The sequence below is a fragment of the Podarcis bocagei genome, assembly GCF_964188305.1.
Source record: "Podarcis bocagei genome assembly, chromosome: 5".
Taxonomy (NCBI): domain Eukaryota; kingdom Metazoa; phylum Chordata; class Lepidosauria; order Squamata; family Lacertidae; genus Podarcis; species Podarcis bocagei.
The window spans coordinates 62,099,219-62,111,556 of NC_138129.1; the positions used below are offsets into that span (position 1 = coordinate 62,099,219).

Consider the following 12,338-nt stretch of genomic DNA (forward strand, 5'->3'; position numbering starts at 1 on the left):
GTGACACACCTGTGACAACCCTTCCATTGAGGATTGGACTCCCAAGCCATGCAGGCCTTTCCGATGCTTAGCCTTTTCTTGCAAGGTGGCACCAGCCTTATAAACACACCTGGGAGCAAGTCCCTTTGGAGTCAGTGGGGGCTTACCCACAGACTTCAAGCCTCTTTCTACCCCGCTCCTTGGTTCTCCCTGAGGCGGATTCTGGGGAGGGCTGCTGTTAAAGCCAGAGAGCAGATCCTTATAAACTCTCTTACAGTATCTTATTGCTTGTTTCTTGGGGCAGAGAGAGGGGGAAAGAGAGTATAGGACTAGGACTAGCTGCCTGAAGAAACAGTTTCTATTCAAATGCGATTTTGGTTTTAAACGCAGTGTAAGGCCAATTAAGCGAGATGAGTGCTGCAACCTCAGTCGGCCATGACTGGACCTAATGGTCAGAGGTCCCTTTACCTTTTTAAGGTAGTCTCTATGGGAGTATATTGTATTTAATTTAGGGGGCTAACCAGGCTGAGAAAGCTGGGATTGCAGGCTTGCAGACATCTGAACGTCTGATGTAGATTTTCAGTTTCGTTGTTCTGTATGGGACAATTACAATAAAGATTTTCACATTTTATCCCCGCGGCGGGCATCGCTAGTACAGTTCCACAGATGAGTTTTTACAAGCAGTGAGAATGGGGGAGAGACACAGACATATAGCAGGACTGGGTGAGCAGCTCCTTTTATTTACTGCCCGTTTAAGCGCCTTCCAGGCTCCTCCGCCAAATCCCGCCTCGCGGGCCAGCCGGCCAATCGGGATCAGCGGCACCAAGACGCAGCTGCCAAGAGAGGAGAAAAGGAGCGAGGCCTTCTTCTTTCCCCCCTCGCGGCAACGGCTCTTGCTCCCGTGCAAGAAGCCCGGAAATTGCCTTGTCAGGAACTCTGGGGGTTCTCCTCTCTCTCTCTCTCTTGCTGCAAAGCGTGTGCTGCGAGCGGCTTGTCCACTGCTAGCTCAGGTCATATTTCACTGCTGGGCAAGTAAGTGGCTTCTGCTCTCCAACCCAAATAAGAATCGCCTTCTGTAGCAGAGCGTTCCGTTTCAGGAAATCCTCGCGCAGATGTTTCTTTCCTTTGCGTTTAGGAGGGGAAAGAAAACACCTCGGGCTTTGTTCTGTATCCCTTGCCCAAGGGGTCGTGTCCCTTTCTCCCTCCTTCTTTGGGTGTACTTTGGTTGCCTTCTGGCTTACCTTGGTTGACTCTGGGGGAGATGGGGAGAGAGCTTGAGGTTTTCATCCTGAACACCAGGTTTGCCTAAAGTGGAGGCATGCGTTTATTTTATTTTATTGCTTGGCAGGTTTGTTTCCCTGTGTATGTATGGGGCCCAGTATGCAATGGGACCTATGAAATTCAAAGGGGAGGTTCCCTGCCCACCACACTCCCCTTGCAAAATGGCAACCAGATACTGCCACATGCCTGAGATGATGCCTTATCCTGGTGTACATGCTTACTAGTCCTGGGAAGAGGGAAGGGTGAGAAGAGAGTCTTGAAGTAGCCAAGGGTCATCGACACTCTTTCAGCCGCATTTGCAGTTGATGCAAGTTGCAGATATGTTTCTGTGGGTCACCAGATGTGGGTCCCATCAGCGCCAGCTGGAGTGGCCCAATGGTTGGGGATGATGGGGATTGTAGTTCAACAACATTGGGGACCCAAGGCTGGGAAATACTGTCCTAGGGTTACTGAAGAGCTAAGGCAGACACAATGGGTGCTTCTGCTTGACCTGTTTGTTGGACATTCATTTTTGTGGGGAGATTCGATGGTGTTGGCTTTTCAAGGAGTATTCACTTGTTTGCAGGGAGGTTGACAGATGACATTGTGTCAAAGCAAGCATTATTGCACATTTTCCAATTAGTTTCCCGGCTGCAAAAAGTGCAGGAGTTGTTGGGTTTTTTTTGGGGGGGGGCGGTTTTGTTGTCCTCATCAACTACAATTGTGCAACCTGAATTTGCTGGTATGTGGTTAAATCCCCCCTGAAAGCAGCCCCAATCTGGGCCTTCTTTAAAGAGAGACACCTTCTCAGTGTGTTATTTAGAATACGGTGCAAAGTACAGGGTCTGTTTAAACATTCCTGAATTCCTTCATGGAAATGATTTCTTTGTGGAAATTAGCCTGCAGTCCACATGTTGATTGTTATTTGTGACTATATCAGAGGTAAGTGTGTGTTGCTGTACGTATTACAAGTGATGGGAAGCTGTGATTTCTGTTTCCTAGTGTGCGTACACTGAGCAAAATACATACTTATGCAACTGTCACCATTCAAGTATCATAAATATGTGAAGCACCAAACATAACAGCCCGCACACTGTAATGTATGACTGCTGTAGCTGTCTACCCTCTTGCCATATATGAGTATTGTGCTTTTCCCAAACATTATTGTTCCAGTACTGCCCTCCTACAGACAAGAAGTACCCACTGCTTCCAAAGCGTAAGAGGAAATGCGGTTGGGTAGGACAAATCCTCTTTAAATCTTAATGTCAGCCATCTTAATTGGGCCTGGAAACAGTGTCGATCACAAAACGTATAATATGATCATATAGTTGAGCCCCAGTTAACCGTCTTGCTGCCCTGCTTTGAGCCAACTAAAGTTTCTAGGCTGTTTTCAAAGTCAAGCCCATATATATAATGCATTGAAGTAATCAGAGCAGGTATCTTTGTACAGGTAGGGTTGCAGCTGGTATTATCAGCTCAAGCCAGTAAACGGTGCTGTGAGCCTCTGAGGCTGCTCATGCCTCTTTGCTAACAACTAGATCCAAGACTGTCCCTGAACTGCAAACCTGATCCTTTAGGGAGAAATCCAGAACAGGTTGAACTTCAATCAGCCAAATAGATGAACAACCTGCTAACAGTACCACTATCTTGTCTGGATTTAATCTCAGTTTATTGGCTCTTACCCAGTCCGTTAATGCGCCCAGCCACTGATTCAGAGCACCTATTGGTTCATCTTGATTTGATGAAAAGGAGATAATAGAGCTCGGCGTTATCTAGTGCTGGTGACACCTCAGTCTGTATCTCCAGATGACCTCTTCCGGTGGCTTCATGTAGATCTTAAACAGCATGGGTGATGAAATGCAGCCTGATGGAACTCTGCAGCATTGCTACTGACCTGTAGTCATCCCAACATTGCTCTTGTCCCAGGAGGGCATCCCGTGTGTTCTCTGCAGGAGTCTCATGAGCACTATGTTGTATGTCTTTGCTGTGCTCCACTCTGCTAAAAAAGGGATGGTTTTGAGGAGCATAAGGAGATTCAAACCCCTATGGGTACTCCTAGGGGCACTTGCAGTAGTGTGGTTGTTGCTGGCTGTGCTACAGGCTGTTGGACTGAGTGTGCTGTGTTGTTGACTTTTGGGGATGTAGTGGGGTGCATGCCCTAACTGGTGAGTTAATTGGCTATCTACATGCGTGAATATTGGTGGTGGTGCTGTGTCTAATTAGTGGGCTGTGGCAAAGTTTCCAGAGTGTCTGGTTGTGTATGTGTGTGTAATCTTGCCCGGGCCTGCCTCCTTCTCCACGCCCACCGTTCGGCCCGGACACTGAGGTCCAGTGCCGAGGGCCTTCTGGAGGTTCCCTCACTGTGAGAAGCAAAGTCACAGGGAACCAGGCAGAGGGCCTCCTCAGTAGTGGCTCCCGCCCTGTGGAATGCCCTTCCATCAGATGTCAAAAGGAATAAACAACTATCTGACATTTAAAAGACATCTGAAGGCTGCCCTGTTTAGGGAAGTTTTTTTAGTGACTGATGTTTTAATGTATTTTTAATCTCCTGTTGGAAGCTGCCCAGAGTGGCTGGGGAGACCCAGCCAGATGGGTGGGGTGTAAGTAATAAATTATTGTTGTTATAATGTGGGTAAAGCAACTGTTCCTCTGCTAAGTAGTATTGTACCTCCAATCCTGGTGTAGTGTTCAGTTATGTTGCAAACCTATACATATTTACCAGGGTGTAAGTCCCACTGAGCTGAGTAGGCTTCTGAGTAGACATGTGTAGGACTGTGCAGTTAAAAATAAAAAGACTGGTCTGGCGTGAGAAGCCCCTGGTTACTTTTAAATAGATGTGACAGGAACTCTCAGAAGCAGTGTGTTAGAATTGCAGATGTACCAACCATCTAAATAAATGTTTTAAGTTTAGGATGACAAATTACTTAGGGCTGTCCTCCTTTACAATTACGATTCAAGGGTGAACAAGTCCCCTTGAATGCATTAAATTTTGGAAACTAGTTACTGAAACATTCTCGCCGCTGGGTGAAAAATGTCTGCAAAAGCATGTTTTGTAGCATGTATTAAGTTTTTTGATTTAATTGTTGAATTTACTGTTGGCTTAGGCTTTCCAGTATCTGTCGCAAATAATTAGACACTTGGTTTAGGTGTTGGTTTGCTAGGATGGCTTTGCTGGGAAGCACACTGGACTGTAGCCAATATGCAAATGTTGATGTTCTGTCATTTTGTAGACTCCTTTACAAAGCGTAAATCATTCTGTGGGATGACTTGCTAATACAACTGAGCACCAGGGACCAAATTAATCCCTGAAGTGCCTGAAATGTCTTTAGGGAGTTTGCCCCCTGAACATCCTTAATCCAAGTTGAATTCTGTTTCACACTTCGATCAGCAGTAGTGTAATAAACAAGAAGAGATGAAGGCTATGTTCTGTTTCAAGACCAAAAGTGATGGAAATGACACAATCTACCAGGCTCCTGTTGCCATTACACCCTCTCCTATTTCATCAGCTGACTTAGGTTATATTTCTATATACCTTTACCCTGGGAGTAAAAAAAAAAAAAAAAAAAAGGTTTATATTTAACTTGGTAGGACCTCTGAGTAGAATTGTATAGGATTGTACCATTAAGTCTTTTCTCAGAAGAGTCAGGCAAAATGGTGTTGCCTACCTCATGGAACTGGGGGTCATTATTGAAGACAACAAAATGGTGGCCTTCCTGTGCAGTCCAATACATTCCTGCTCGGAAGTGAGTCCCTCTGAGTTCAAGGGGACTTACACTCAGGTAAGTGGGTATAGGATTGCAACACCTAGTTAACCCAAGAGTATGCACACATTGAACTCAAGGGAACAGATATCTAAGAAATTTATGATATTTAATTAGAGAAAAATCAATATTGACATTTATTAAGGATTGGATACTTCTTATGGAGTTTTTGCGTGTAAGAGAAAATGAACTTGTAATACCTGGATTTAAAAAAATATTGGCTTATGGAAAATAGAATAGTTGGATTCTATTTGGGGGTTATGTTCTGGGCCACCGCGCACATAAGAGACATCGCATAAAGTGGGGAGCACTCTCTAAAAAGTCTTTAAATGCCCATTTCCCCCTGCTCTCCAGCTCTCTCTCCAGTTCGGAGAAAGAAAATACCTAGAGTTGAAGCTCTAGGGCTGGGTGGAGGACACATGGGAACGGCTGCTTCTGCTGTGCTACCCTCTATGTCAACTGTTAGGCGGGGACCCTGAGCGGCCTAAACAAAGCCCCATTGCTCCTCAGGTCTCTTTGGGGCTTCCTCTGCCCTCACTGATGTCTTCTTTGGGCTTCAGGGAGGGTTTCCTCATGAGCCATAAGGGCTCTCCAGCTCTCTCCCATCATTTCCTGGTATGATTCTATTTATTTATTTCCTGAGGTAGCATATACTGTGGTACCTTGATGTATGAACTTAATCCGTTCCGGAAGTCCGTGCTTAAACTAAAGCGTTCTTAAACCAAGGCGCGCTTTCCCGTAGCAGCTGGGGTCTCATTTTACAAATGGAATACACTCAGCAGGAATTGGAACATGTTCTGTTTCCAAGGCAAAGTTCACAAACCAAAACACCTACTTCTGGGTTTGCAGCGTTCTTAATCCAAGTTGTTCATAAACAGCTGTTCTTAAACCAAGGTACCACTGTATACATGGCTGCGCATGAGTAGTACATGCATAAAGTTTCTCTTTTACCCTTTCCCCTTCTGTTCCCTTCTGTTCCTTTTTAGATTAGATCGTAAAAGCATTAATTTTATTCTGGTGTATTATAAAAAAGATACTTTGTATTGGGTATGAACTTTTGTATACCTTTGGACAAGTTTCAATAAAAATAAATATTTAAAAAATAGAAATTAAAAAACAAACAAAAGTGATCAGTATGGGTGATACTATGTATAAACTAGTTGAAACTCTTTTAAACATGAACAAGAAACTCCACTATTCCAACCACTCACTTTTGCTGTCACTATATGGTGTTATTCGCAAGTCAACATGTATCTTCATTGAACTGTTCACTTACCAGGTTTTTTTTTTATATGAGAATAAGAAGCCCTTGATCTTTCCAGGGATTTTAAATTCTCTTTCAACTTATTTCAGCTTCTCATTCACTCCCTTAAACCTCTGAGTTGTTGATTTTTGTTCCAGTGAATTCTGGAGTTACTCTGTGACAACTGAACATGTAAACAAGCCTTTTTACATTTCAAGCTCTGTTCCTGCAGTCTGACAAACTGATTAACTTACTGAGAAATTTGTGCATTATTTATTGAGTGCTTGAATTAGCCAGTGCAAACTTGAGAGCACAGCTTTAGAGAGAAGCCCAAATGTTAATCGTCCATTATTTATTGATTTCATTAATCTCGAATTATCAGCTGAAACAACTTTATGGTTTGTCGGACGGATTTTGATTTTTGCTGATATCTGTCAGGGCAGCATCTTGTTGCTTGAGTGAGATTTTTGTTTAGCCAGAGTTCAAAAACAAGGTACACCCCCACCCCCTTCCCTTTCAAGAACATTGGAGACAGGAAAAAGCCAATGTGGTATAATGGGACAGAGTTGGACTTTAGAACAGAAATCTGTCCAGACCAGAAACTGTGGTTAATCTACCGTTAGTTTAAGCAAGTTATCTTCAGTAGCTATAGTTGATCCAAGCAACTTGACAAACTGCAGTTTTCCAAATTCCTGGCCACTTTGGAGATGGGAGGGAGTAGTGTGAAAGCTCAAGGCTTATTGTGGGCTTATCCAGACTTGCCCTTGCCTCACCTCACCGCCCCCCCACTTGAACTTCTGAATTGGAGCAAACACCAATTGGGGTTTCTCTGGATTTATGTTTTTTTCCGATTTATGGCTAAGGAATGGGTTTTCTGGGGAGAAATGGCAGGCATTGGCAAGACTGCTTAGACTCATGCCTAGAAATTGCGAGACAAGTGAAAAATCACTTAGACAAGTGCAAGTATGGATGAGTCCTGTGTCTTGTTTACGCTTCTTCACATAATGCTTCAGTTGTGGTTTAGCATGGCATCCAATGCAATCAGTCTGCCTTTGTAATTTTTCTAATGCCCCATTAATCCAAAATGTATTTTTCCTAGTTAAAACTTGTTGACTATGCCTTATAGGAGAACTCTGCTGATTTTAGGATATTTACTCTAGTCACTGTTGACCCTAAAAAAAAGATGCACTGGAGAATTCAGTGCTTTTCGTGCGTAGATCCAGATGTCATGTAGGTGATATCTCAAATGTATTATACTCTGTAGTACTCTTAGCATCAAACAATGTTTTTGCAAGGAAACTGGATTGAGTTACAGGAATGTTGCACTTTGAAGTGATGCAGAATGATAAATGAACGCATAATATTTTTAAACACAGTTCCTCTAGAGACAAACCTTATATCAACAATTGTTGGAGGCATCTATAAACTGAATGGTGTTTTTTTTGTCAATGGCAAGTTAGACTGTGAGATGAAGAACAAAACAATGCAGTGCAGCCTAGCTGTTGGATTACAGACACGCTTGAGCTTCCAAAGCCAATTATTATGGCCCAATGTTGGGCAAAGGTGTGTCTGCATGTGTATGTCTGTATATTTAAAATATATTTATTTATTTGGAAAGGATGGGGAGCCTGCTAGGAGTTCATCCATGGACATATACCATGGCAGTCCAGTTTTATGATTGTTCATAAAGTTACTGGTTATATACAGGAAAACCCTAATTTGCATGGAGCTTATGTTCTGGGTCATCACGTGTGTTGGCAGTGCACTTGTAAGCCTGTCCTCCTGCACTCCCATTATACCCCATAATGCCCCCTTTCCCTGCCACTTCTGGGTTCGCAGTGATGCATGCATGCACCAAGAATGCATTCAAAATGGGAGTTGCCTGTACTGACGGGTCATAAAGGCCCACCCACTTGGTGCACAAAACCTCTGTCACTCTGTCCACTTTGGACATGAAAAACTGTCACTCTACAGTGTGATTGGCGTATGACTGGCTGCAGTGCATAGCATTTGTAGTCTTTGGACTGCTCAACTGGCAACTGTTGTTGCTGCTGCTGCTGCTGCTGATACTCATTGGTAATGCTTTTCTTTCTATTGCTTTGTTTAGAGGCAGCTGATGAATAGTAAGAACCAAAGTGTTGCACACTACACATAGCAATGCAATAAAATGATTTTAACAGTGCTATATTAGGCTTGTAGGATTTGTTCCCCGGTAAGTGTATGTAGGCTTGCAACCTATATAAAACATGGGTTGAACCAGCATGTACATTCCTTCATGATGAATGTGGGTTCCTTTGGCTTGTGCATTGTGGTTCATGTGTGAGTTCTTATTCATTTTATTTATTCATAATTTATTTATTCATATTATTCCAGAAATGAATTAAACTATTAACTCATTTTTCCTCTGACTTTCCACCTGATGGTACCACACGGTGTCTTCCAGTAAGATCATGGCATCCCAAAATGATCAACATGAAAACTATAGCAGCTGACTAAGAAAACAGTTTAAATCACTTTGCAATTGTAAAGTCACAGCAAAGGAAACAATGTTATAAAATTATCTTCTAGATGTCTGTTGAGGAGCCATGACCTATGATAAATTATCATCATCATCATCAACAACAACATCATCTTATTATTGGCAAACTGTGGACTGATCCTGCAGACTTCATCTGGACAACTTTTTATAACCATGGTGCCACTACCAAAAAACAGGTCCTCTTCACTGGAAGCAAACGTTAGAAGAGGACTCCAAGTATCTTAATGTCTAAGAACCTGTATGGCATTAGGCACTTTAAAATGATTTGTACGGTGTAGGGAAATGGTATAAAAAATAGGAACCTTGTTGTTAGTGTGAGGGAGAACAGAGTATACCTGTAATATTTATACTTCCTGGAATGAGATTGAGAAATTGTCTTTCTTACATGTGACTGGAAGTTGGTAAAAACAATGACAAGAACACAACAGGAACTTTTAAAATAAAACCCTGCACAATTTGTTGATTTGACTTCTGTTAAGGAGCAGTAACTTCCTGAATGTGGGATTAGGAGACCAAAATGTGTTATTGCAATGAAAAATGCTTTATGATACTTTTATGGTGGAAAGCTTATTGGAGAGAAAAGTCATCCAACCATAGTCTAAATAATTTGCTATAGGTAGGCTTATCAGCTTACAAACTATTTCCAAATGAGTTGGCCTGCAGCGCTTCTGATGGTCTGTGCCTGACAAAGGTTGGGAAGGGTGTGTGTGTGTGTGCTTCAAACCAAGGGTTGTACTGGTGAGGTGGCTACCTTATTGTCCCTTGGCTTGGCATTTGTAACATGTAGCAAAACACATTGGATCCCAAACTGTAGAATTTGTTGGTATGCAGTGCCCATTGCAAAGATGAGCAGTGATAGGAGAGAATGAAGTTTTATCCAAGTGAAGCATATTTTAAAAAGTCCCTTTTTGTTTCCCTGTCACCCAGAGGTCTGCTCAAAATGCAAAGTGAGAACCTGGAACCAGTAAATTACTACATTGGAATTGACGTTGGCACAGCAGGCGTCCGTGCGGCTTTGGTAGACCAGTTTGGGACGTTGGTGGCTTACGCAGAGCAGCCAATTCAAATTTGGGCACCACAACCAGACCACTATGAGCAATCCTCTGATGACATCTGGGCTGCGTGTTGTACAGTCACAAAGGTACAGACATGAATGCTCGCTATGAATTTTATGCTACACACTGTGAGGCAGCTTTTCTAATGAGGTGAGGCAGACTCTACTGCCTTTGTCACATCGAACCATTTTCACGCACACAAGAGATACAAGATTCTAGGAGGGCTGATATAACTAGTGACATTTTCTGGCTAATCTCTGCCTACCTTTAATTTTGGAAAAATTGGGGCTTCCTGTTCCAGATTTGACTATATAATGGTTGTGTTATTAAGTTCAAAGATTAACAGCAGCTTCTGATATATACACCTTTATACTAACCAGAACTACATCTCTCTGATTTCTCTGTCTGCTGCCTTTGTATATATACCTCTATTGCTATCACACACAAAAAACACCTTTGTATTCCTTCTAGTACATCTGGCCAGATTCTATTAAATGGTACTGAAGCTGCCCTGTTTCAGTTAATCCCTCTCTTTATTTTTTGTGAGGGGTGGGGGGATGTATACTGATAAGTGGCTCTTGGAAAAACTGCGGGAAGAGTTTTTAGGTTTAACATTCAGGATTGGAAGAAGAAGGGTTGTGGGTTTTTTGGGTGGGAGAAAATTATAACTTTGAGGTAGAAGTTTTTTGCTTATGGTAGAAACCAGAAAGAAAACATAAATTACCTGTTTTTGAAAAAACAAACTCCAAAAAGTGAATGAGCTTAATCAGCTGTACACTACTCTGTTTTTTGCTTCAGGTATTCTCTCTCTCTCCCTTTCTATAAACAGCCTTGAAAATTAGTCCATATGAGCTGCTAGCCTACAAAAGTTTAGACTACTAGCTTGCAGTTTCATGTTGACTGCAGGGGAAAAGAAGACTCCAATTCTGTGGCCAGCCTGGAAATATAGGCTACTAGCTTCTTAACACATTCATAAAAAATATCATTCTAGCTAGTGGAATGGCCAAGGAGGGGCAGAGTGATCGATTGCTTTTCTGCCTTCATACTTGATCATGGAGGAAGATGTTTTCCTTCCTCTGAAGCTAGCACAAAAACCAATTGGGCTGTTGGAGGGAGGAATACAGAGATCCTCCCTTCTCTGCTAGCTCACTCATGTGCCATTTGGACTTCCTGGTTGCCTAAGGGCATCTGGACAGTTTTTCCAATACAAGCCTGTTTTGCAAGGGACATATTGGAAAGCAAAGGGTATTGTGTCCTAACACAAATCATATGGAGGAAAATGTCTGTGTGCGAAATCAAGAGGAAATTAACAGCATACCACACTGGGGGTGGGACAAAGATTTTTAATGTGTATTATGTGTATGTATGTGATGGGGAACAATTATACCCCACTGAAACAAAGGAGATGATATCTCAGGATAGTGACAAAATGTGGATTTAAATTTTTTTTAAAGCAGCCCAGCACATTTGGGGCTGTTATTGTTGTTAAAGGCCTCAAGGGTCAGAATGAAAAACAGCCTGAAGATAACTCCAGTTATCTTACATTTTAGGTGGTTTTTAATTCTGGCCCCTGAGAAAGGCCTTTAACACCAACAGGCCAAAGTGCGCTGGGCTGTTGTTGTTTTAAACCAAATCCTAATTTTGTCAGCGTCTTGAGATAACTTCACCTTTGTTTTGGGGGATCATTTTGTATGCTTACTGTTTTTTGTATTTTGGGGAGAAGAATTATAAGTTTTTTCTCAGTTGATCTGTTAGGCATACTTACAGTTTTTTGTGTTGCAAAAACAGTACAAAAGAAACTAAATAGAGGTTTTAAAACAATGCGAAATGAACACATAAGGTAGAGAGACCTTTTCATTCAGCTTGAAAAGCTTTCCTTCACCATCAGAGACTCTGGGTAATGTCACAAATATAGTACAAGATTCCTGTGATGGATACCTGGTGCTAGTATTGTAGCATCTACTTATGGGCTAGAAGGAAATGGAGCTTGCTCAGAATGGAACTGCAGGTGAAGCCAACATCTCAGTTAGCAAGCACCCTTCCCTCTACAGCAGACATTTCTACTGAAGTATGGTATGGGTAGGGACGCAGGTGGCGCTGTGGGTTAAACCTAGGACTTGCCGATCTGAAGGTCGGCGGTTCGAATCTCTGCATCGGGGTGAGCTCCCGTTGCTCGGTCCCTGCTCCTGCCAACCTAGCAGTTCGAAAGCACGTCAAAGTGCAAGTAGATAAATAGGTACCACTCTGGCGGGAAGGTAAATGGTGTTGCCGTGCACTGCTCTGGTTCGCCAGAAGTGGCTTAGTCATGCTGGCCGCATGACCTGGAAGCTGTACACCGGCTCCCTCAGCCAATAAAGCGAGATGAGCGCCACAACCCCAGAGTCGGTCACGACTGGACCTAATGGTCAGGGGTCCCTTTACCTTTATGGTATGGGTAGGCTTGTCATAAGTCAGGAAAAGTCCTGACATGTCCTTGTTTGGGGGCTTCCTAAAGAAGCTCA

The 12,338-nt window shown here is 42.8% G+C and overlaps 1 protein-coding gene across 1 annotated transcript in view; it reads left to right on the forward strand.

Moving 5' to 3' along the window:
• The first annotated feature begins 871 nt into the window (after window positions 1–871).
• FGGY (FGGY carbohydrate kinase domain containing) overlaps window positions 872–12,338 on the forward strand; it is a 149,372-nt gene continuing 137,905 nt past the window's right edge. The window contains exons 1-2 of the mRNA XM_081193810.1: window positions 872–1,011; window positions 9,710–9,923. Of these exons, the coding sequence (XP_081049936.1) occupies window positions 9,723–9,923 (201 nt within the window). The 5' untranslated portion in view covers window positions 872–1,011; window positions 9,710–9,722. The remainder of the gene's footprint in view (window positions 1,012–9,709; window positions 9,924–12,338) is intronic.